The sequence below is a fragment of the Fukomys damarensis genome, unplaced genomic scaffold, assembly GCF_012274545.1.
Source record: "Fukomys damarensis isolate Sample0158 unplaced genomic scaffold, DMR_v1.0_HiC HiC_scaffold_7, whole genome shotgun sequence".
Lineage (NCBI taxonomy): Eukaryota > Metazoa > Chordata > Mammalia > Rodentia > Bathyergidae > Fukomys > Fukomys damarensis.
The window spans coordinates 15,801,647-15,825,288 of record NW_022900919.1 but is presented as its reverse complement, the minus strand read 5'-3'; the positions used below and the strand labels follow the sequence as shown (position 1 = coordinate 15,825,288).

The 23,642-nt window shown below is 36.1% G+C and overlaps 1 protein-coding gene across 9 annotated transcripts in view; it reads right to left on the bottom strand.

The window, feature by feature from the left end:
- Akap13 (A-kinase anchoring protein 13) overlaps positions 1-23,642 on the bottom strand; it is a 236,686-nt gene that overhangs the window by 66,189 nt on the left and 146,855 nt on the right. For 5 of the 9 annotated variants that reach the window (XM_010621018.1, XM_010621021.1, XM_010621019.1 and 2 more), the window contains exons 9-12: positions 19,272-19,408; positions 6,948-7,309; positions 4,608-4,661; positions 1,053-1,118 (exon numbers count right to left, since the gene is read on the bottom strand). In XM_010621018.1, coding sequence (XP_010619320.1) covers positions 1,053-1,118; positions 4,608-4,661; positions 6,948-7,309; positions 19,272-19,408 — 619 coding nt within the window. The remainder of the gene's footprint in view (positions 1-1,052; positions 1,119-4,607; positions 4,662-6,947; positions 7,310-19,271; positions 19,409-23,642) is intronic. The other 4 variants (XM_010621025.1, XM_010621026.2, XM_010621024.1 and 1 more) reach the window with 3 other exon arrangements.

The following is a 23,642-nucleotide window of genomic DNA, read 5'->3' as shown; positions in this document are numbered from 1 at the left end:
GTAAAAAAAAAAAAAAAAAAAAAAAAAAAAAAAAAGATTTTGTGGTTTGCAGAGCAAAAAGCATGCTTTGTTAATAGGAGGCTACTGGGTGAGATTTCCACTGACTAGGGTAATTTATATCTGTTGTAACTGCAGCATGGACTTTAAAATACACCAGATCTCAAAGTGTAGTTGTAGTGGGACATCCTTAGTTAACTACCAGCTGGAACTGTATTTGGAGGTATACTGAAGCTACTGTATTTAGTTACTTCCACTCTGGGAAAACATTACAGGCAACTGTAACTGTGACAAGTTCATACATGCTATACTAGAAGCACTATATTTGACTTTTTTTTTTGGTTCATAAGTTACTTATTAAAACCATATGCCTGTATTTTTTCTATTGGGTAAAGTCAACAATAGGTTTGTTTTTCAAAATAACAATAGAAATCATGACAAGAATAAATGACTCTGTAAAACACCATTTTCAATACCAGGAATAAGAAAAAGGGCTAGGTGAAGATAGTTATTTCTGTATTGTGAATTATTTGAAAAGCTGGAGAGAACCAGATCTATGCTTACCAAAAAACTTAATCCTGAAAAATGTTTCAGTACTTCAATCTGGCTGGGTAGTTGAAAAAAGAATATGAAACAAAGAGGTCTCTGATTATGAAATCTAAAGACAGTAATGGATTTGGAAACAAGTACAACAGAAATCAGTGTATCTTATTAGCAGCCTTGCTATTCTCGTTGTTATCCTGAGGATCTGGGAATTTTCGCAGCCCAGAACAGAGATATGGCCTGCTACACCAGAGACAAGTCTGTACAGAAAACACCAATTCTATATCCACATGAAAAAATATGATGTATCAAGGTCCATCACTGGGTTATCAGACCACAACCCTTCATCTGGTTTGGTGACATCTATCGCAGAGGCAACAGAACTCTGTGCTCACAGACATAGCAGGCTGCCCATATACATTCTAGCCATTCAGAAGCCAGCTCCAAGCCAAAGCCAGATGGTATATTTTATGATTTCCCATTTGGTGGCCAGATATATAATAATACTATACCTTCTGTAATTAAAGTCAGCACTCAAGGCAGCAGAGTATTGCACACCAGAGGGACACCAGCTCATACTGGGGATGACATCAAAGGCAGAAAACAAATGGAGGAAAAAGTGAAAACAGGTACAGGGTTATTAGGTTCAAAAAGAAAGGGCACAGTTAGAGACAGATGGATTTACTTGTCAAAAAATTTAGAAATGTAACACTGAGGATTTAGAATAATGCTAGATTAAAATACATACTAACATACTGTTCTACTGATATCCATCTGGACATATTTTGAAAAAGAACATGAGCTCTTTATAAGAAAACCAGTCCAACCTAAAACCCAAGAATTTATTCTTGTGATCCTTGGGGAACTAGCCCACTCACTCATGGCCTCCTCTCCAGACTTTCTCAAGAAGGCATTTCAACACTCATTAATGAGACAATCTCACAACCCTCTCTTTCTCCTACATTGAAGTTACACAGTATCTCTACTCTGGATTAAGTGCAGAAGTAGGCTCACTGAGTCATTAGTTTTCTTGTTTTTTCATAAAAGATCCAATTAAATCAGGCAATTCATGAATCTTGCATAAGAGAAAATTCACATTCATTTGGCAGTATTACTAGAAATTGAATCCAGGGCCTCCAGCATGTAGGCAAGCAATCTACTCACTGAGCCACATCTCCAGTCCTTTCTAGATCCAAAATTTTGACATATAGTCTCACTAAGTTACCTGGGCTAGACTCAAATTTGTGTTCCTCCTGCTTCAGCTTTTCAATTAGCTTGGGATTATAGGCCTTGCAGCTCCATGCTCATCTTTAAAAGCTATTCACAGGGCTGGGGATTTAGCTCAGCAGTTCGATGGCCTGCCTTGCAAGCGCAAGGATCTGAGTTCAATCCCCAGTACCATAAAAAAAAAAAAAGCAATTCACTAGGCTCTTCTGCTAAAAATAAAGCATATAACAGTAGACATATTCCCTTGCAGTTTAGTAATAATTAAGGGATTTTTTTCTTCTAGAATTCTACCATACTCAGCTGAACATGTGTTTTTTAATAATTAAGTTTGTATCCAATTTTCCAACAAGATTTTTAAAAATCCATTTGATCATTTACTTCCTTGATTATCTAACCATAGCAGGGACAGAGAATATGGCATTGGAGAAGCTAAAGAAATATAACCAGCTTAAAAAAATAAGCAATTCAAAAATATCAGGTACTCTGGAAAGGGAACTACTATCAACAGGCCAGGATTCTTTTCTTTTTGAGCTATACTCCTACTGCCCTTTTGATTAACAAAACCCATCATTTAAAAGTTATATTGTTGCTATCTGGACTTTAAGTTCTAAGTGATATGCTTTTATTTTTAACAGGGGGAATAACAGAGCTGCTGGACAACAGTAAAAGTACTCAACTCCCTACTCAAATCACACAGATGGAAAGGCCTGCAGATACCAAACACCTCTCTAGAATTCATCTAATAACAGCTTGCCAAGTTGGGGGTCTAGGTAGAGGAAAGGACATAGGAAAACAGTGGGAGGATACAGAGCTTTCACCATAGTTCTTCTAGAAGGCAATTTTTATCTTTTAAAAACAACTTAAAACAGTATAAAACATTTAAAATCAAGAATCAACAGTTTGAAGCTCAGAAGTACAAAAGCAAAAAGTACACAGCTGAAATACATTATTAGTCTGGCAAGGATATCTGGCTAATTTACAATTTACTTGTATGAGCAGAAGCAAGATATGTCTTACAAACACAGACTCAGAAGTCTAGTCTTCGAAGTTGCTAAGTTAATTTTAAATCTCCAAATCATCAGTAAATAGGTACATTATATGTAAATATCCAACTTATTATGAAAAGCAGAATGTGGCAAATCAATAACAATGCATGTCATCCTTAAAAATAATGTCGTTTTATTGTTCTCAACATTCTCTTTACTCTCAGAATATAAAATAACAATGTGGACAGTTGGGAAGAAGTTCAAGATGAAGAGCAACAAGGAGACAAGGGTAGGGCGTAACAGCATTTCTGAAGATGTAATAGGACATTGCAGTTGCATATGGTTTATGTCCACCCTTCCTCAAAGAAGAAAACTTTTCATACTTAAGAGTATTCTGGAGAGTATTCTCATTTCCTTAACTGGCAGGGATAATGATTTTTTGGCTTTGAGACTTAGGAAGTTTCAGTATTTTAAACATCAACTCCCAAAATATTAGTTGGAATTTTTTAGTTTTACAAACTTATAAATTATACATCATGTTTTTCCTACAAAGGGTGTGTGTATGGGGAGCTCATTAAGGGCAAAACTGTAACTGGAGTTGTTTAGAACAGTTATATCTGTGTGAATTTGCACTGCACCTACAAATATGCCATCCAAACTCACATCAAAGAATTTTAAGAGAGCCAACAACTACAGTTCCCAAGGTTTTAGGTATGTTTCTACTAAGGTTTTTAAAACAACTTATTCCTCGAAAAGCAATGTAACTGAGAATGTTTAAATTTGAGCTCAACTTTTTTGCCTAAAATCTGGAATTAAAGGAATTTGAGTATGATGAAACAAAAAGATCACCATGTGCCTGCTTCCAACAAACAGATTTGGCTAACTGATAAAAATACTTCTTTGCAAATTTCTCTTAATTAAAAAAGCTAACAGTAACAGAACAATACTTTTTGGATTTCTTACATTTTTTTTTTCAAACAAGAGAAGCAAGGTTGCTAAGGACTTCTGAACAGTATCAAGAAACAACAACAACCCAAAACTCCCAAACAGTGTTTGGAAAATTCAAAGCAAATTTAAGCAGTTTCTGTAGAAATAGCTTCTCAGATTATAAATCACTTACTTGTAAGCTTCAACATTTTACCTGACAAATAATAACTAAGAAATTCAAAGACAAAGATTAGATAAGGCTGTAAAATACTTTTTGAAATGACTATGTCAACAATGGAATGGAAACTGCCAAGTGGCCAAAGTCTCTTTTGACTTTTTTTTTCCCCCCAGAGGGCCTTGCTATGTAGTTCAGATTGTACTTGAACTCATTATGTAACCCAGAGTAGCCTCAAACTCACAGTGTTTCTCCTGCTTCAGCCTCCCATGCCTGGTTCTCATGATTAAAGAACGCGTTGAAAATATTTTAGCACTTATGTGCAAGCACACACATTATTTTCTGGAAGGGGGGAATATTCTCCAGGTTCGAGATGACAGGCACAACATGAAAAATTCTTTGAATTCTCAGGAAAAGTTGCCGAAGTCATCTAGACCAGTAAATGCAACATAGAAAATGTTTTTAAAATTTTTTAAGAAGTTAAAGAAATATAAAAACAAATTACTTGTAAAGGATAAAAGCAATTAATAAATACCATACTTTATTTGCCTGAATTAGACTGTCCAGGGCAATGGGGGGTGTAGCTCAGTTGAGTACTTGCCTAAAATGTCCAAGGCTTGGGTTCAATCATTAGTACCCTAGCCCCAACCACACAAATGAAGTATCCAGCCATGGATTAAGCAGAATGAATGCTTGTTAGTATATGCTCAGAGGCAGCGTGGTTAGTCCATTAAAGGTAGTGAACTTTGTACCTTCTCCTATGAATGGGAGGCCTCCTGACAACATCCCCAAGAACTCGAATTGAACTGAAAATGAATGGTGGAAGACATCAGTGAGGTAGGTGAGACAAAATGAGATACAAATGCATGAAACATAAAGATACCACACTGGGAAAGGAGGTAATGCTCAAAGACAAATAGCACAGGAGGTAAGGGAATAAAAGAATGCAGGATGAGAAAAATATCCAAAAGGCCTGACAATTTCTGTGAAAGGCTACTTGGCTTCTTTCTTGCTCTAATGATTAATGACATGAGAAGTTATGAAGTTTATTACATTTTTATACAAGTAAAAGGACGAGAGAAATGTCACTCAAAACCTTAAAAGAGTTTTTTAGGACTCTGAAATTCAGGTTACACTATACACAGGAAGTACCATAAGAATTAGTCAAACTATTAAAATGATAATTAAAACTGAAATCTCATTCCATTAGCTCCAGGGGTATTTAGACAGAAATGATAAAACTAAATTCAAAAAGGCAATGCCATGACATGCAAATTAAAAATATAAGTGACTTCGGTGACAGGGTTCTAGTGTCAGTTGTCTTAAAATCACCACGCACTTGTAAGCACATTATTTAATCTGAGCTTCAGTTTCCTCATCTGAGCCACAAGATGCAAACAATCACACATAACTCTGAAAACAGTCACGACAAATGGACCCCTAATGGGTTATTAAAAAAATGGATGAGCCCTCTTCCCTTTATACTGTTACTGTCTAAGGAAGGATGTACTATGAAGTTTCCCTTGGTTCACAGAGAAAATTCTGTGCAGGGATCATTGCCCATGTCATCATATTTTCTATTGTGAATGCTTTAAAAAAAGGACATCAAGTATAAAACTGCAAAGGAAAGCATTTAGAAATTGATATTTGTACAATTTAGGATTTTTAAAGTATATAAAAGTAAGAACATTTCTTATATTTCAGACTTACAACCTCAACTCTATTATAGAAAAATATGAAATTAGAGAAAAAGTATTGGTCCAAGAAACCAAAAACCTGCATTCTACCAACACTGGGTAAATGATATAAACTATCTGCACCAGTCTTCTGTACTGCAAACATGGGGATAATACCACCTGACTCATGGAGAAGGTTAAAAAACTGTCAGAGGCCAGATGGTGTGGTACATGCCTGTAATCTAGCACTTGGGAGGCTGAAGCACGAGTATCATTACCAGTTCAAGGCCTGCCTGAGCTACACAGCAAGTAAGACCCTGCTTACAAAAAATTGTGTGGGACACAGTGTTACAAAAGGAATCTGAAAAGATTAATAAACTAGGAGAGTGGAAGGTATTACTGTGAGCTCCACGAAGGCAGGAACTTTACTGCTTACTTTTCTGTGTATACAGAACCCAAAATACTGTTCAATATACACTGGCTGAATAAATAAATGAATGAATGTGATTACATGACATGTACTCATAGCTGGCCATAAACTTATGAAAACAGCAATTTTTAAAATAAGCAGATCCATCTGAATTGTTTTTATCAGTTGTTTAAAAAAAATAATCAGGCTTCTCTCTTACCTGATTTACTTGATTAAGATAGTACCTCCAGAGTAGGTGTATGCTGGTAAATTCAGCAGGTACTGTAGTACTCATTCTTTACTTAAACTAAAACCAGTGGCTTAGAAATTCATCAGAGCAGCCAGTACCAGGAGCCAAATCTAACTAATGTTCTCTACAGACTGTTGCCAAAGCAAAGGACTAGACGGAGTTACACTTGTGAAAGTCCCCAAGACTGTGTGACACACAGGCAAATACCAATCATTTTATGATATGACATTAGTCTTATGCTCATTTAAAGGATGAGACATAGATAATTCAGATTTTATAGGAATTTTCTACATTAGAAACAGATGCCTCTAATTGTCAGGAAGCAGTCTGAATAACTTAAAATTGTAAGACTTCATGTTTGTTTCTTAATTAAAAATTAAAAACTGACATGAAACCATTTCCTCCAGTAGTTTCTAATTCATGAATTTCATTAACAAATCTGGTAACCATAAACACTAGCATTTACTAAAAATTCATTAAGAGAGTTACATTTCACTTTATTATAAGAACTCTGAAAAGCAAGTATTTTACAGATGAGAAAATTAAAGTCCAGAGTGGTCAAGTGTCTAGCGGAAGGTCATACTTCTGAGTTATTTATAGCAGGCATCTGAGCACCAATTTTCCTAATACTAAAGCTTATCCTCTATCTTCTATTCTATGGTGCTTCCTAAAGTCACTTACCATTATAACAACAGATCAGACACTTCTCAAAAGCAAGCAGACACTGAGACATGAGATAAATGTGCTCTTAGCTCACCTCCGGTGGTTCATTTCTGCATCACTGGCTGCATTCTTTCCAGGACCCCAGCTGTGCCTCCGGAAAGGGGAGAGTGAGCGCATGGAGCTCCTCCGAAAAGAGCAGTTTGCAGGCACTTCTGTGATGCTGTCCATCTCCTCCTCCTCTTCAACCTCACCAGAGCCAGCAGGCTCACTCTCAGTTTCTTGGCCCTCAGCTTCCACTCCATGGCTGTAGAAGCCATCAGGGCTTTGCCGATCTCTGGACCGGTTTAACTTTGAAATTTGAGGGAGGGACACATCACTTCCATGAGAAGAATGTTGATCCAGGGAAGCTGTGTCATCTGTAGAAGAACTGGATCCCATGATATCACAGACCTCAGGCTATAATGAAAAGAAGGCACATGCAGTTGAAACTGGCAGGACCAAAAAGATAGTCTGTTATTCCAGACTAAGCCAATTGTTTCACAGTTGGTCAAAGAGGGGCAAGATAAAAAATGACCATAAGCAGAGTTTTCTTTTCCATTTTTAAAATCTATTTTTCCAACAAGGTAAGAAGAGTTCTACCACTTTCTACTGTTGTCTTATCTGAGCTACTAGACCAGAAGTACATCACTTTTTCCTTTCTTACAGAAGAAAAGATTCTTAGGTCAAGTCTTTCAGTCAATACAATCAACTGAAATGAAGGAAACAATTTGTCTCTAGGGTTTCTGCTGTATAAAAACTAATATCATATCGTATAAGGTTAATTTTTTCCAAAGGCTTTTAATGGAAAGAAGCAGCCTCTATTGCTACAGCAATATGGTGAAGCTAATATTTCAAGAGTAAAGACATGAGTGTTTTAAGTGCCTTTCTGAGAGCGCAGAATAGCTTAACCCACCTGAAATCAGCCACAAATAACCTAAATGGAAGAAAGCTACTGCTTCTCACTTCACTGACAACTGGCTAAGTGCGATGCAGCAAAATCCACATGAAATAATCAGTATTGGCAATGTGGTCTTTCATAAAGTGATGATGGTCTTTTTCTAGCTAATCTTTAGAGCAGAAGAGGAATTTTGGTCCTCTCAGTCTGATACTTTACTTGTTGAAAGACACCAAAATGCAGAATATGATGTCAAAGGGAAAGGTGAGCTTTGTGGCAAAAAACAACAACAAAAAAACAAAGCAAGCAAGCAAAGCAAAGCAAAAAGCAAGCAAGCAAGCAAACAAACAAAACAAAGTATCTAGGAGATGCAGGACCACACTCTCAGCTACAAATGTGGGCACTAACTTAATATCTTTATTTTGCTCTCTTACAGGATACAGAAGGGAATCCTGTGACTTTTTCACAATATACTCCTAATTAGCCAGTTGACTCAGTGTTTTAAGAGTGAAGAAACACATAGTTTTTAGAGAAAAAATTTTAAAATTATGAGGGCTGAGTCCTTTCAGTTATAAAACAGGAAATAGGCCCTAGACTCAAGAGTATTTTAAAAGGTTTAACACTTTTTACCAAGGGCATATTGCTTTCTCAAAACATCTTTATGTCTTTGGGACTGGATCTCGCCAGCTATTATGTAATTTTTCCTCATAAAATCTGCTTTCCTAGATTAATTGCTCTTTAAAACGCATGAGATAAGACTGAGATGGAAACTGCAAATTGATCACATGACAGGGTCAGAGAACTGAGACCCAGTTGACTAAAGGACTTTTTTTTTTCTTTGTTTTTATTGAGTTTATTGGTACAATCTAGGTATACAATACAATTATATTCATTACTGGGATCCTGTACCTTCACATGACAGGTCTTGGTTCTCATTTTTTTCCCCTTGTCCCTGCCCTCCCTTCACTCCCTCCTCCCTTCCCCATTTGCAAACACTTTATTTCCATTTTTTCATTTTCTCATATTTGTTTCTTTTCCCTTATTACCTTTCCCCTACCCTTCCCACTTTCCCTACACCTTTAGCCCTTTTCTTCCTATTTCACACTATTAATTATCCCATTAGGATCTTGTGTACTGTTATAGTTTTTCACACCAGAGAAACTATTCAGCATTTACACATGTGTGACATTTATTTCACTTAGGAGTATATCCTCAATATGTATCCATTTTCCTATGAATAAGTCTAATTTCTCATTCTTTATGGCTGATTATTATTCCATTTTATAGAAAAACCACATCTTCTTTATCCAGTTTCCAAAAGATGGGCAAATGGGCTGTTTCCAATTTTTAGCTAGTACAAACTGTGCCGCTATAAACATTGGTGCGCATATATCACTGTGGTGTGATTCTTTTAATTCTTTTGGAAAGATACCCAGCAGAGGAATGGCTGGGTCAAGTGGAACCTCTAGTTCCAGCTCTTTGAGGTCTCTCCATATTGATTTCCAGAGTGGTTGTACCAGTCTGCACTCCCACCAACAATGGAGAAGGGTTCCTTTCTCCCCACAACCCTGCCAACATTTGTTATTGGTTGATTTCTTGATAGCAGCCATTCTTTGTGGGGTGAGGTGGAATCTCAGTGTTGTTTTCATCTGCATCTCTCGAATGACCAGTGATGTGGAACATTTTTTCATATATTTACTTGATGCTTTTACTTCTTTGTCTGAGAAATGTCTGTTCATTTCAGATGCCCATTTTGGAATTGGGTCTTTATATTTGGGGGGGCTGATTGTTTTGAGTTCTTTATATATTATAGATAATAGTCCTGTTTCTGAGGAGCAGCTGGTAAAAATTTTTTCCCACATTGTAGGTTGTCTTAGTTCTGTTGATGGTTTCTTTTGCATTGCAGAAGCTTTTCAATAAGATGAGATCCCACTTGTTGATTCTTTCTGCTAGTTCCCGTGCTACTGAGGATTTGTTCATAAAGTCTTTTCCTATGCCAATGTCTTCAAGAGTTCTGCCTAACTTATCTTCCAGCAAGTTTAGTTTTCTTTTTTAATATTTAGATCTTTAACTCACTTTGATTTTAGTTTAGTGCTCTTCTGATTACATAGTCAATGACCAGCAGAATGAAGATTTGAATCCAGTTTTAGACTCAAACTGCCCTATTCCATTATCTCAACTGTCTTTAAAAACCCAAAAGTTCATTCACTGAGTAAAACTTAAAACTACCGACAAGTGTTCCACCACATAAATTCTAGATTAGGATAGGTATTACTTTAAAATAAAATTGCTGATTGTTCTTTTTAGGTTAAAAGGATCAACAAAGTCATCTTAAAAGGTTTCTATTCCTTTAGTCACTCTGAACAGAGAGGAAAAATATAAATGGTCCTTAGTACCAACTTTAGAGAACACTTCTAGAATGGCTACGCTTTCTCACTATTCTGCAGAGTCCTCCTCAAATATGTCTTTTCAACATACATTCTTAATTGGAAAACAAGATCTTTTCAGATGTAATTAATTAAGATGAGCTCACAGAGGAGTAGGATGAGCCTTTGATTCAATGTAAGTCAGTCATGTCCCGTAGAAGAAGAGATGCAGGGTAGACAGATACCATGGAAAGGCAGAAATGGAGACTGGACAACACAAGAAATGTCGAGGACCATCAAGTACCAGGGACTGGCACAGAGGAATGGAACAGATTCTTTCTCTGAGAAAGCAATCAAGCTAAAATGATTTTAGGACCTCTATCCAACACAAATGGCAGAAAATAAATCTGTTGCTTTACACTACCTACTTTGTGGTAAAGTTTTACTGTACCCCTAGAAAATGAATGTTAAAGGAATACTAAGGGACAAACAGAATGGCTATCAAGCCTATTCTAAAACACACAAGAAAGGGTTCAAAGGAAACAAAAACTCTCAATTCAAAGTCTCCATTTATTATGTATTCTTCTTATAAGTCAGCCCTTCCCACTGGCAAATAACTCAGACAGAAAAGGTGCTTCTTCACTTTGGCATCTAATGTTAGAAAGACAATGACTTGTAGGAAGACAGAAAGGAAGGAAGGAAGGAAGGAAGGAAGGAAGGAAGGAAGGAAGGAAGGAAGGAAGGAAGGAAGGAAGACCTGGTACTTCATTAATCATAAAACCACCACCTACTCTTTGCAAGACATTAAAACAAAATCTTTGGTGGTCTATTCATACACACTTGAAGAGAACTATGTATAATCTATTTTCAACACAGCCTTTCCCCCTAATGCGTGTTAGGATATTTTCTTGGTGTGTGATTTTAACACTCACTGAGAAACAACCTCCAAGGTAATGATACAATTTCTTCAGTTTTGCATTCCTGATAGTAAGAATCATAGATATAATATTTTACACAAGTATTTTTACTGTATCCAATTCTTATTATGAGCTGGAGGCTGTTATTAAAAAAATAAAAACAAAGTCTAGAAATTAATACAGAGCTCAATTACTAAATAGTAAGGCTCTGAATCCAAGGGCAGCACTAAATTACTGTTTGCCAAGATTTTTTACAGGTAGTAGAAAGTTTCCCAACTTCACGTCTTTACATCATCCCTGCAGAACAGAAAATAGCCAGAGGCCCAACTATAAGTCAAACCCAGAATATGATCATAGTCTTTCTATAGGCTAAGTCACTTGCTTCATTTTGCCTTTCTAGACTTAAACAGATTTAATAAGCTTTAGATCTAAAGAGGTTAGAAATTAATAAAAGGTCTGTTGAAAGGTACTGTCTGTTTAAAGTATGGATGACAGAGAATCGAAAAAAAGCAACGATTTCATAAATTTTGGATGGGGGGGGCTCTTCTCCAGTCCCTGGATCCATTAAAAATGAAATTCTTACACTTAACCAAGTAATGAATACAAAAACTATTACTTCCTCCATTTCTCTCTGCCCTCCCCTACCTCTGATTTGAGGAAAGTTGTTCTTCCACTTGTATATTAGAAAACAAGTTACAGCTTTTGACACAAAATGTTCTGTGCCTAAGATCTAAAGTCCCCTTCTGAGGAGGGGGTGAAGGGAGGGCAGGGACAAGGGGAAAAAATGAGAACCAAGACCTGTCATGTAAAGGTACAAGATCCCAATGATGAATGTAACTGTATTGTATATCTAAAATGTACCAATAAACTCAATGAGAGAAAAAAAAAAGTCCCCTTCTTATGAGTTCTTGAGTTAATATCTGCTAACTAAATGACTTCCAGGGATTTAGGATATTACCCTGTGCTTTCAGGAGAAATAGTGAGAGGGAAATAGGATCCCTTTAACTAAGGTATTTCATTGTGCTTAGTCAAAACTAGGTGGTATTTCTAGTCTTATAAGCAGGTGCTCAAAACATAACTTAAGGTTTTTTTCTTCTACTTTAAGCTGTAGTTTGTAGATTGGGCTGTGAAGAGAAAAGGTAAATAAAAGTAGAAAAGACCTACAAAGGTAGACAAAAAAGAAATAAAATGAGTCAGAGTTGTGTATGTATACAAGGAGAAGTACGAGGGAAACTAGATTTGGTCAATACCTGACATTGACACGTAAATCCTTCCTCCTCTGATTTTTTTGGGGGAGGGGGTACCAGGGATCAAGGGATCAAACTCAGAATCTTGCGCTTATGAGGCAGAAAGCAGCCTCCGTTGAGTTTTTATAATTGGTTTTCTTCTTGCATTTGGGGGAATATATTGCATAGACAAAAGTATCATCTCTATCAAAGGCTTTTTTTTTTCCTATGTACTTGTCTAATCCAGAAAATCTGCAAAAGGCGTCAGGCTAGTGATGAGAGAACCTAAGTCTAAGAGAGAAAGTTTACACAGAATGGATCCTCTACTGTTATACAAAGACCTCGGTGGGTCTGCTCACAAATACTTCTTAATGGGCTGGGGATTTAGCTCAGTGGTTCAGTGGCCTGCCTTGGAAGAGCAAGGACCAGAGTTCATTCCCCGGTACCAAAACAAAACCCAACAAAAAAAACCAAACAAACAAATACGTTTTAATGGACAGCTCCATCTTGAGAGGCAGAAGCTGAGTCATTAAATGTATGAAGGATAATGGTCTGCTTAATTTCAGGAAAAATTAACCAGGCAGGTTAGGAACATCAAGTTAAATAGCTAAAAATTAATGAAAAGGTATAGATAAAATGATGCTAGCTTTGGCGGTTAGAAGCTATCACTATTCTTAAAATATATGCATAAAATAAATTTGACTATTACTGGCTACTCATCACATATGGGGCTCTATGTAAGTGATGGACAGTATTCTTTTAATCCTTATGACCATTTGATTTAATAAATATTCTTATTCCCACTGTATAAGAGAAAACTGAGGTTCACTGAGGTTAAATGATATGCTCTAGAGTTTAACTTAGCTGACCTGGGATAAGAACCAGGTTTATTTTTAGCTCTTCAGGTGACTATAGTGATAACTGAATTGTACTGATATAAATCTGAGAGCTGTTATCAATCTGTTTAATATAAAACTGAGAGGGACTTTAGCCCTAAATGTAAAAGCTAAAATTACAAAACCTTTAAAGGAAAATATCAAAATTGGGGTAGGTAAAGCAAAAACAGAATGGGATATAAGGTACAATAAAAACAAACAGACAAATAAATAAATCTCCATCAAAATTTAAAACTACAGTTCACTCAGACACCATTCTAAGAGTGAACAGACAAGCTACGACTGGGAGAAAAACTTCTGAAATATAAACTACATAAAAGACCAGTATCAAGGATATTATAGAATTCCACTTATTAACAATCCATTTTCTAAAAAATATATTCAAGATTTGACCAGAAACCCAGAAAGGGTAAACACAAACTGTCAATGAACACAAGAAAATGTGTGTAAATTCACGAGCATTCACAGAAATGCAAATCAAGCCATAATGAGATACTACTAATGGACACTACAAATGCTAAAATTAAAACAATTATAAATGTTGGTAAGGATGTGAAGCAACCAGATTTTCATATATCACAAGAGAATAAAAAAAATGATGCAATCTGTTTGGAAAAAGGTGTGTTTCTTATACAATTAAACCTATACCTACCATACGGCCTAGCAATTCCACTTATAGGTTTACTTAAGAAATGATATTAGATCCCATTTACATGATATTGTGAAACAAGGAAATTAATCTTTGGTGGGGAAAAAACTTGGTTATTTCTGGAAGGTTTGAAGGGAGACTGGCTAGGAAGGGACATAAGGAAACTTTCCAAGGAAATGTTTATAGTCTTATGTCCTGGCATAAGTTTGGGCAACAATGGCAAATGAAGTAATTTATCAAAAGTCACTGAAACCTCAAAAGAGTGTATTTCACTGTAGGTAAATATTACAAAAAAACCTACAGACAAAATTCTAAATACTTCAACGTGAAGTGTATTAACACAAGTACCTTATTTTGAAACACATTAAAGAATTTGGGTGGACTTGTGAGTAGACAGGTGGACAGACAGGAACAGTTATATAAGGAAGTAAATGCAATAAAAATTACAGGACTGGGAGTTTAGTATACAGATATTCACTACACAACTCTCCAACTGTTCTAAACATTTTAGTCTTTTTGTGATAAAATGTTAGGAAAAGATACCTGCCTGGCTTTTTATAACCCCCGCTTCCCTAATAAACAATCACAAGATACCTGCCTGGCTTTTTTTACCGCCCCCTTCCCTAACAAACAAATTTAAAAACAAATGTAATGTTTATCCTGCTGATTTAAGGAAAAGAAAGATTTTAGGTGCAGGCAAATAAATATTCTTAAGAACAAATACGGTAATATTAATACTCACCATAGCCACATTTACCAGGAGGAAAACTAAATGGAAAGAAGGTTAAGGTGAGAAGTTCACAACACAGGCTTAAAAGAGATCTCTGTAAGGCCAGTCACACAAGTGGCTACAGGAAGTGATCTAATATACCACTCATTATTCACAGAAAAGAATGTTGCAATGTGTTGTCTACAGATTATGTTTTTTTTGTTTTCTGTTTTTTTTTTTTTTTGGTATCAGGGATCGAACTAGGGACCTTGCAGTTTTGAGGCAGGTAGTGGCACCGCTGAACTAAATCCCTTGCCCCAGATGATATTGTTAGACAAAGAAGAGAAGGGTTGGGCTCTGGGAAGACACTGGAACAGTCTAGCCCTGCACAGTATTTGTGCAAATGACCAGCAAGAAAGACTTTAAGGATATAGCTGTAGTCCTATCTACCAGTACTATGCTTCACTATAAATCATTGGCTTTTACAAGCAGGTTTGTAGAAAGTGAAAGCAAAATAACAAAATATAGACACATTACAGACTTAGGCCTAGAAGCAAGTGGCAATTTTATTACTTGGTGGCTAAACAGTTTGGGATAAACTACTTCACCTATCAGAGCCTCTATTTCCCTCAAGAGAATGAAGAAGAAATCCCTGGAACAGGAATTGGCCTACTGGGAATTTTGGGCATATGAAATGAGAAAAATATGTAAGTTTTATTTTGGTGCCCTGTGTACAGTAAGTACTCTGTCAATATTATTTTGTTTTTTATTTTTGTACTGGGGCTCAAACTCAGGACCTTGCATTTGCAAGGCAGGTGGCAGCACCATTTTTCCGTCCTCCTTTTTTTTGAGGGGTGGGTACCAGAGATCAAACTTGGGACCTTGTGCTTGCAAGGCAGGCAGCAGAACCACTCAGCTAAATCCCCGGGCCTTCCTTTTCCTTCTTTAAGTAGTAAAAGTAGAAATTTCTTGGTTTTTATTAATTCTAGAAATAACATTTATTGTAAAGCTTTTCTGGATCACAAGCCACTTTGATAGAATGGAAATATTAAAGAGAAAAAAGCTGCCTGCTTCCTTCCAGGCCATTCAGATATTCTCATGCATCTATGAGTAACTGAAAGTGCATCCTCAATTGCAGTTTTCCCTAGACACCTGGTATGAAATGTGGGTGGAAGTTTATTTGGGGATGTATATTTAATTCAATTTTTAAAAAGTATCATCTCTCTAATCTTCCTTTTAAAAAAAAGTTCTATCTATCAAAGGCTACTTGTATGAACAATATCCTAAATGGTTCTGGTAGACTGAACAAGAAGGTAAAATACAAAATTTCCATTAAGTTAAAGTGTTTAATTTAATGATGAGAAATAATTATCACTCTGCAGAGATGGGAAAAGCCAGGGATAAGTTGTCATGTTCTCAAGACTTAGGCAAGCAAGTATTTCTTAAGGAAAGTAATTCAATTTTTTTAAAACAAAGTTTTAACATTAAGATTATCAAATATAAACAAATGTTTAACACATCTCTCTGTATCCATGACCCAGTTTCAGCCATTATTGCCAGGCCCATTTTAAAGGTGGAATTTATAGATACTATTTAGTCTTCATATCAGACACAGCAGTATTTTTAAGAGATGTGTGCTTTCACAATGGTATTCTTGCTGGGGGCAAAGTGAATCTTTACAATTTTTTCAGAGGCACAGTGGAAATTGCCCAAATTCTCATACTTTAAATACCATATTGGTTTTCTTCTTATTATTAACTTCAGAGAAGGGCTAATCTTCCTAATGTGTAGAGTTTTTACTTCCTAACTCCTTGCATCAACACACTGAAATCAACAATGACAAAAGTCCTGAGGTTTGCACCTGAAAAGCTTGGGAAGACAAATGAGCACAAGAGAAAGTAACAAAGTAGAAAGGGTTAGGTAAGGACAAACAGGGATGAGAGATGCTGGACAAAAACGAAAGGAAGGTAGAAGGTATATTCACAGACCAGAACCTCACTATGCCATCATTCTTATACCATATGTCTAAACACAGCCATCATGCTGTCTTGGGTAACCTAATCACCTGCTAACACAACTGCTCTGGTCATTTTCCCAAAGTCATCATAAAATCAGAAGGAACAGCTTTCTTCACAGATGCCACAATGTTTCTGCCACTTCACCCCTTACTATTAAGAAAACCACTTGAGGCATATAATTGAGTACTATCTTCCTTGTCTGTGGAGGGAAAGCCCTTTATTCTTCTTAAGGGACAAAATGGAACTTGTTCCAAGTAGGAAAAAACATAAGCAAAAGGAAGCAAAATGTCCACCCCCACAATCTGTCAATCCCTTAGCCTCAAATTATATGCAACTGTGAGCTGATTCATGTGGATGGGCTTTTCACTACAAGAAAGCTTGGGTTCTTTTGCAAAGATCCACAGAGTTTCAATTAAGCAGGCTGGATGAAAAGGGGTGATATCATGAGGATAAGTAGCAAGCTTCAGGCCCCAACATATTAATCAGAAATGACTCTATGGTTAGATTATACACATGACATCACACAGTCTGAGCTGCGGTCCCTTCTTAACTCACTGAAGAGGGTTCACTGTCATATGACTCAATTAATTCAAAAGGAACTTTTGTGACTTCAGACGTCAATGCAAACTTTCAAAACCTACATGTAATTAGCCATGATTTTGCAGAATATAAATTTGCCCAATACTTTTTTCCCAAGCATTCTGGAGTTTCCTTTTTTCAAAAGGGAATAGTTACTCTCCTCTGACTGTGAGTGAAGCTTGTAAGGCTACCCAGACTACAAGTTACTAACAGGATCAGGAATAAAACAAGATTGTTCTCTATTACTAATTCTATTCAATACAACACTCAAAACATTAGCCACAGAAATCAGGCAAAAGAAAGAAAAGGGATATGTATAGGAAAGGAAGAAGTAAAAATATATTTATTTGAGGATGACATGGTCCTTTATATACAAGACCCAAAAAATCCATCACATGACTCCTAGAACTAATAAATGCAGCAAGGTAGAAGGGTACAAAACCAACACACAAAAAGCTTCATGTTGCTGTATAGTAACAATGAACTTACTGAAAAATAAGTAAAATTGTATCATTCAAATAGTTTCAAAGGAAAATTAAATAGGAATTAACCTAACAAAGGAAGCAAAAGACTCCTATAATGAAAACTATAGTACTCTAAAAAGGGAGACTGAAAATGACAGTAGAAAATGGAAACATATCCCTTGTTTCTGTTTGCGCAGAACCAGTATTGTCAAAATGGCCATACTTTCAAAACTGTTAATAGATTTAATGCAATTTCAATCAAAATGCCAACAGCATTCCTCACAGATTTAGAGAAAACAATCCTAAAATTCATATGGAACCAGAAGAGACCCCAAATAGCAAAAGCAATCCTGGGCAACAAGAGCAAAGCAGGAGGCAACACAATCCCAGATTTCAAGTGGTATCACGAAGTTATAGCGAGAAAAACAGTGTGATACTGGCACAAAAAGAGATATGTGGATCAATGGAACAGAATAAGGATGCAGAAATAACTGCAGGCACATTCATCTACCATCTATTTAATCTTTGACAAAGTGTCCAAAAACGTATGCTGGAGGAAAGATAGCCTTTTCAGCAAATGGTGCTGGGAAAACCGTATCCACGTGCAGAAGACTGAAGCTACACTCTTCTCTCACCGTGTACAGAAGAAAAATCAAAATGGACCAAAGATCTAAATTAAAACAAATAATCTGTTGAAAGATTGAAGATATAGGCAACAACACTGAACAGAACCCTATCTGCATAAGAAATAATATCAAGAATCAACAAATGGAATTATATCAAATCAAGAGGCTTCTGCACAGAAAACAACCAAGAGAATGAACAACCTACAGAATGCAGGAAAAAAAAAATCAGCCAGCAACTCCTCAGACAGGAAACTAATATCTAGAATATATTAAAAAATTAGACCTGTCCCCTGAAATAAAAAAAGCCAATGAAAAAATGAGCCACTGATATAAACAGATATTTCTTAGAAGAATTACAAACGGCCAATGAATATATGAAAATATGTTCAATATCTCTGCCTATTACAGAATGCAAATTAGAACAACACTGAGATTCCATCTTACTCCAGACATAACAGCTATTATCAAGAAATCAAATAACATGTTGAAGAGGCTGCAGGGAAAAAGAAACCCTTCTACATGTAGGTGGGAATGTAAATTAGTACCACCACTGTGGAAATGTGTGTGAGATTCCTCTGTACAAAAATGGATGCACCTTGAGACCATTATGTTAAGTGAAACAAATCAGACAAAGAAGCTTAAATACCACATGACTTCTCTTATATGAGAATAACTCAAAGTATAAAGAGAAAAACAACAGGCAATAAGATATAGGGAGATATGTCTTTTGCAAATGGGAGGGGGACCAAGAAGAGAAGAGAAGAGAAGGGGAGGTGGATGAAAAAAGAATTAAGGTATGTTATATACACATACCAATTCCTCACACTTTATGTAATTGTTACATATTACAGATATATACTAATAAATATAAAATTTTTTTAAATGACCAAGTTACTAGCAGGAGTCACATATTAAGGGAAGTGAGATGTTTGAGAAGACATGAACACAAGAATAAGAAACGAAGGAAAAAGAGTTAAAGAAGGAAAATCAGGAAATCAGTGTTTCTGGGCACGAAAGAAAGATATACTCAATACCTTTGAGAAGATGATGCTGTCCATGTCATCATTGGGTGAATGAAAGAGGTCAGAATCACTCCCAGATTCTCTCTGAAGTACACTTTGTTTTGAGGCACACTCTTTGCCCAGTCCAACATCCAACAAGTTCTCACATTCTGAAAAAGAAAATTTATTCAATTGATAACTTCCCCAAAATATTTTTTTACTTTGTATTCATTTCAGAAATTATTTTTCATCCAGTGTCTAGCCTTTTTTTCCTGTCCTTTACTCCACCCCGCCCGCTGCCTTCCCCATCTTCCTTTTTTTCCTTTTATGTATCAGGAAGGCAGAAAGGACACACTTAAAGTATGTACCAGCTTTCAGCTTTACTCCTGAAATTCTAGACTGATATAGTTACTACTGGATACCCATGAGCTTGTCACGTCTCTGTAAGGTAGAGAAAAATAAAAAATGATACTACCTAAAAGCTAATGACTTCCTTCTGGTAACTAAACAATTTTTTTTTCATGTCTCCAAAATCTGAAGTTTATTACTATAAAATTATGTGATAGTTGTTTGTTAACAATTTCAGTTCTGAGACTAAAGTCCTATCAGGAAAATTATGCCTTTCCAAAATAGTGGTATAAAGATCATCTTTACTTATCACACCAGAGTATTAAACCTATGGACTCTACTGAGTAATAAAAGAGATTAATTTAAACCTTTTCTCCCTTAAATAGATCTTACACTAGAAAAAAAACTGGAGTAGAAAAATTCATCTTCTGGAATCTATATTCAGTTCAGTAACTATGATGGGAATTCTGATGACCCAATGGGAGGTGCCCCTGACAAAATGATTACACTGGTATGTTGACAAATCCTCAAAGACTTAGTATCTTGAAATTAGCGAGGTATTAAAAAAAGAAAAAAAGAAATTTAATCTATTCTTTCCTATTAACCTTGTCAACAAATGGTACATAAGATCCGGTAGCAGTAAGATTATAAAAATATTTTCAGATAGTGAAACTAGGAATCCAAAGAGTTAATTAGTGGTGTACACTAAGCACCTTCAAGAAGTTCAGAAGAGTTATGCCTCTCACACTAGTATTTTAACATGTGATGTAACGTGTATGTGCACTTTATGAAATCTGTAGGTGATATTAAGAGATGAGAAGCAGAGTGGAAAACCTGGCTACCTTGCAGTTCTAGAGATTTTGGTAAAAATTAAATTCAAGAGGAGCTGGTAATACAAGGAGATTGAAAAATAAACCAAAAACAGTAATAGTTTTAGGCTCTATTAAAAGACAACACAGTACTGTAGTCCAAAATGAGGATGTTCCTGCACTGCACAAAGCTCATTAACACAGAACTGTGTTTGTTCCTAGATTAATATCTAAATTAGAACATTGATAAACAACAAAGACATAATAATGAGTTCAAAACAGTGCAAACATAAGGAAATACATTGAGCTCATGGAGGAGCCTGAAGGAGCTGAAGGCAGAGATAGATTTCTTCTGTGCCATTTCAGGTACAGAACAAAGACCACTGAGTGAAAGTTGCAGAATATCACTAATAGTATGAGAGATTCTGGGGGCCTCATAAAGTAGTGAGTGTCATTTAACCAGAAGTATTGCAGCAGAGACTGAAAGACTATGTCAAGATATTACAAAAAAGGCATCTACATGGAAGGTTAATTTGGACTCATTAACTTCCAAAGTCTCTTTTGATTCATAGGTTGTATGCTTAGAAGAGAACTGTGAGAGGTTGTTTACATGTAAATTAATTATTGCCTAACAGTTTAGAGCTCCAGTGGTCCAACTGGCTAGCACGTGGTACTTATACAATAATTAATAAACTGTGTATAATGGATCAGCCAGATAATTTGAGGAAGGAGGCAGTGAATTGGCATAGGTTTAATTGTCTATCAGCAAAACCACTTTTATTAAGCATTTGGCTGTGTACTAGGCAATACAAATAAAGAGATGCTTATTGTGTGTATGTGACAGAGTAGGGGGTCTATTTACAATCTTGTGGTAGAAATCAACATAGTAAGAGACAGTTTCATCATAGAATTAAAGTATGTCACAGGTAGCAAGGCAGGACATGTAAATTAATCTGAAAAAATTTCATTTAAAAAAAAAACACCTTAGATAATGGGGATGTTCAACGGAATAATAGGCCTGCATTTAAAAGACTAGAAATTATGTATATTCTAGAGGGATGACCTCAACACACACATTTCACAGGTTATGTAGTAACGTAAGTGGAATTGGTGGGACTGTGATGTTTCTACTCCTTTCTCTTTCCCACTTGGTAAAAAACAAACGAACAAACAAAAAAACCAATCCATTCTGTGGCTGAGGGGAAACAGGGGGCTAGCCAAGAACAGAAAGGGCTGTCACAGCAACCAGGCTGAGCTGCTAGCTGTCCAGCTGGCAGGCAGTCTAAAGACCACATCCAAATTCCAGACTGGAAAATAGACCAGCTCAAGATATCCTAATGGAAAATTCACAGAAAGAGCCAGATTCAGCTCTGGTAGGAACACCTCACCCAGACAATAAATTCAAGCCAGCACAAGACCACAAACCAAATTTGGGATCTCACTGTGTGAGATAATGTTGACTGTTTGGGCATGAAGGAAGAATATGAAAACGAAGCAAGGGAGACAGAGAGTATGAAAGCCATTATATCCAAACCCCAGGGGTGGGGATACAGAAAGGCACAAAGCTAATCTACCTTATGCCATGTGTTGGTAAGTTCTTAAAATTAACCTTTCCTTTCTTCCACCACATCTCTTTCCTTGTAAATAGTGATATAAACAAGAACAAGGAGCCCTGGTTTTAGAGTTAGATGGATTCAGCTTAAATCTAACTACATACAATAAGAAAGATCCCAGGCAAGAGGTAATTTAAGCTCCTATGACTCCATTTTCATACCAGTGAAATGGGAAGATTAGCAACTCCCCAAAGAGTTGGACTTGACAGAAATAATAGATACATATGTAACACACGTGTGCCTAATGAGATACATTATGAGTGCGAGATACATGTGCCTAATAAAGTTCAAGCTTCATTAATCTTTTTTGATGGGGGTGGGTACAGGAGATCAAACTTGGGTCCTTACCTGGTAGTGGAACCACTGAGCTAAATCCCTGGCCTAGGCTTCATTAACCTTTACTGTGTGATTCTTTAAATAGCTGTATGGCAGTACACTGACGGTAGACACAGTGGGCGCAAGTCTGTTTTTATGGCTCATATGTAAAACTGTCTATAATTTTTGGTCACCGAGTCATTAACTTTTTAAAAGCTAGCAGAACATAAACTTTTCAAAATGTTATCTGGTCATTTAGGCTTACAATGACCAGCATACACATGTCTAGGTATGTAGCAGGATATACCATCTAGGTGTGCATAAGTACACCCTATCATGTTCACATGATGGTAAAAATCACCGATGAAATGTATTTCTTAAATGTATCCTCATCTTTAAGTGACATAGTACTATATATGCTAACAAACTGCAGTTGGAATAATGTAGGAAAACATGCCAATAACATCCACTGGACTTTGTTAAACCATGCTATGTATAATTGTATCTTGTATTTATCCAGTATTGAAGAGTACGCAAAATGACTTAAAGATATATTATCTCATCTGACCTAATTCTATTGCTTTATGGAGAGTATTTATGATTTTACCAAAAAAAACAAAAACAAAAACAAAAAACCTGGAAGAAAGTATAAATTTGAGACTTACAAACAAAACAAAACAAAACAAAACCAACACAATAAAAAGAAAAACCCCACTATGTTGGGATCAGATTGGTCATGCTGCAGTTAGGGTGTGGAGTAGGGGGGGTCTAAACAATTCAAGATTATGCTCTGAGGAAAATACTTAGTGGTTCAACACCATTTCTCTAAAGGAGTGAATTAAATATTCAAATTGTGAGACAGCTTCATTTAGTCTTTATATAGCAGATAGTTTCACTGCTTAAGTGGTTGTAAGTAATTACACTTTTAGAAAAAAAGCTCTAAGAAGTTTAAGGAACCAAAACATAGTAATATTACTTCTAACATGGTAGACTGTAGAGACCCTAACTGTAACTATAGCATAATATCCTTTAACCACTCTTTCAGAAGTTTAGGGAAAAACAATATGCATATCTGCCTTCAATAATTCCTTTGTAGTAAAGCCAGAGTTGAGAATTAGTAGGAAATATCTTTGGACATAGAGGATTTACATAGCTTGTTTTAAAATTTAATATAACTGGCAGGGTACCTACAGTTAAACCATTCCTAAAAAGACAAAAATAGGGCCAGGGATTTGGCTCAGTGGTTCTGCTGCCTGCCTTGCAAGTGCAAGGGCCCAAGTTTGATCCCTGGTACTAAAAAAAAAAAAAAAAAAAAAAAA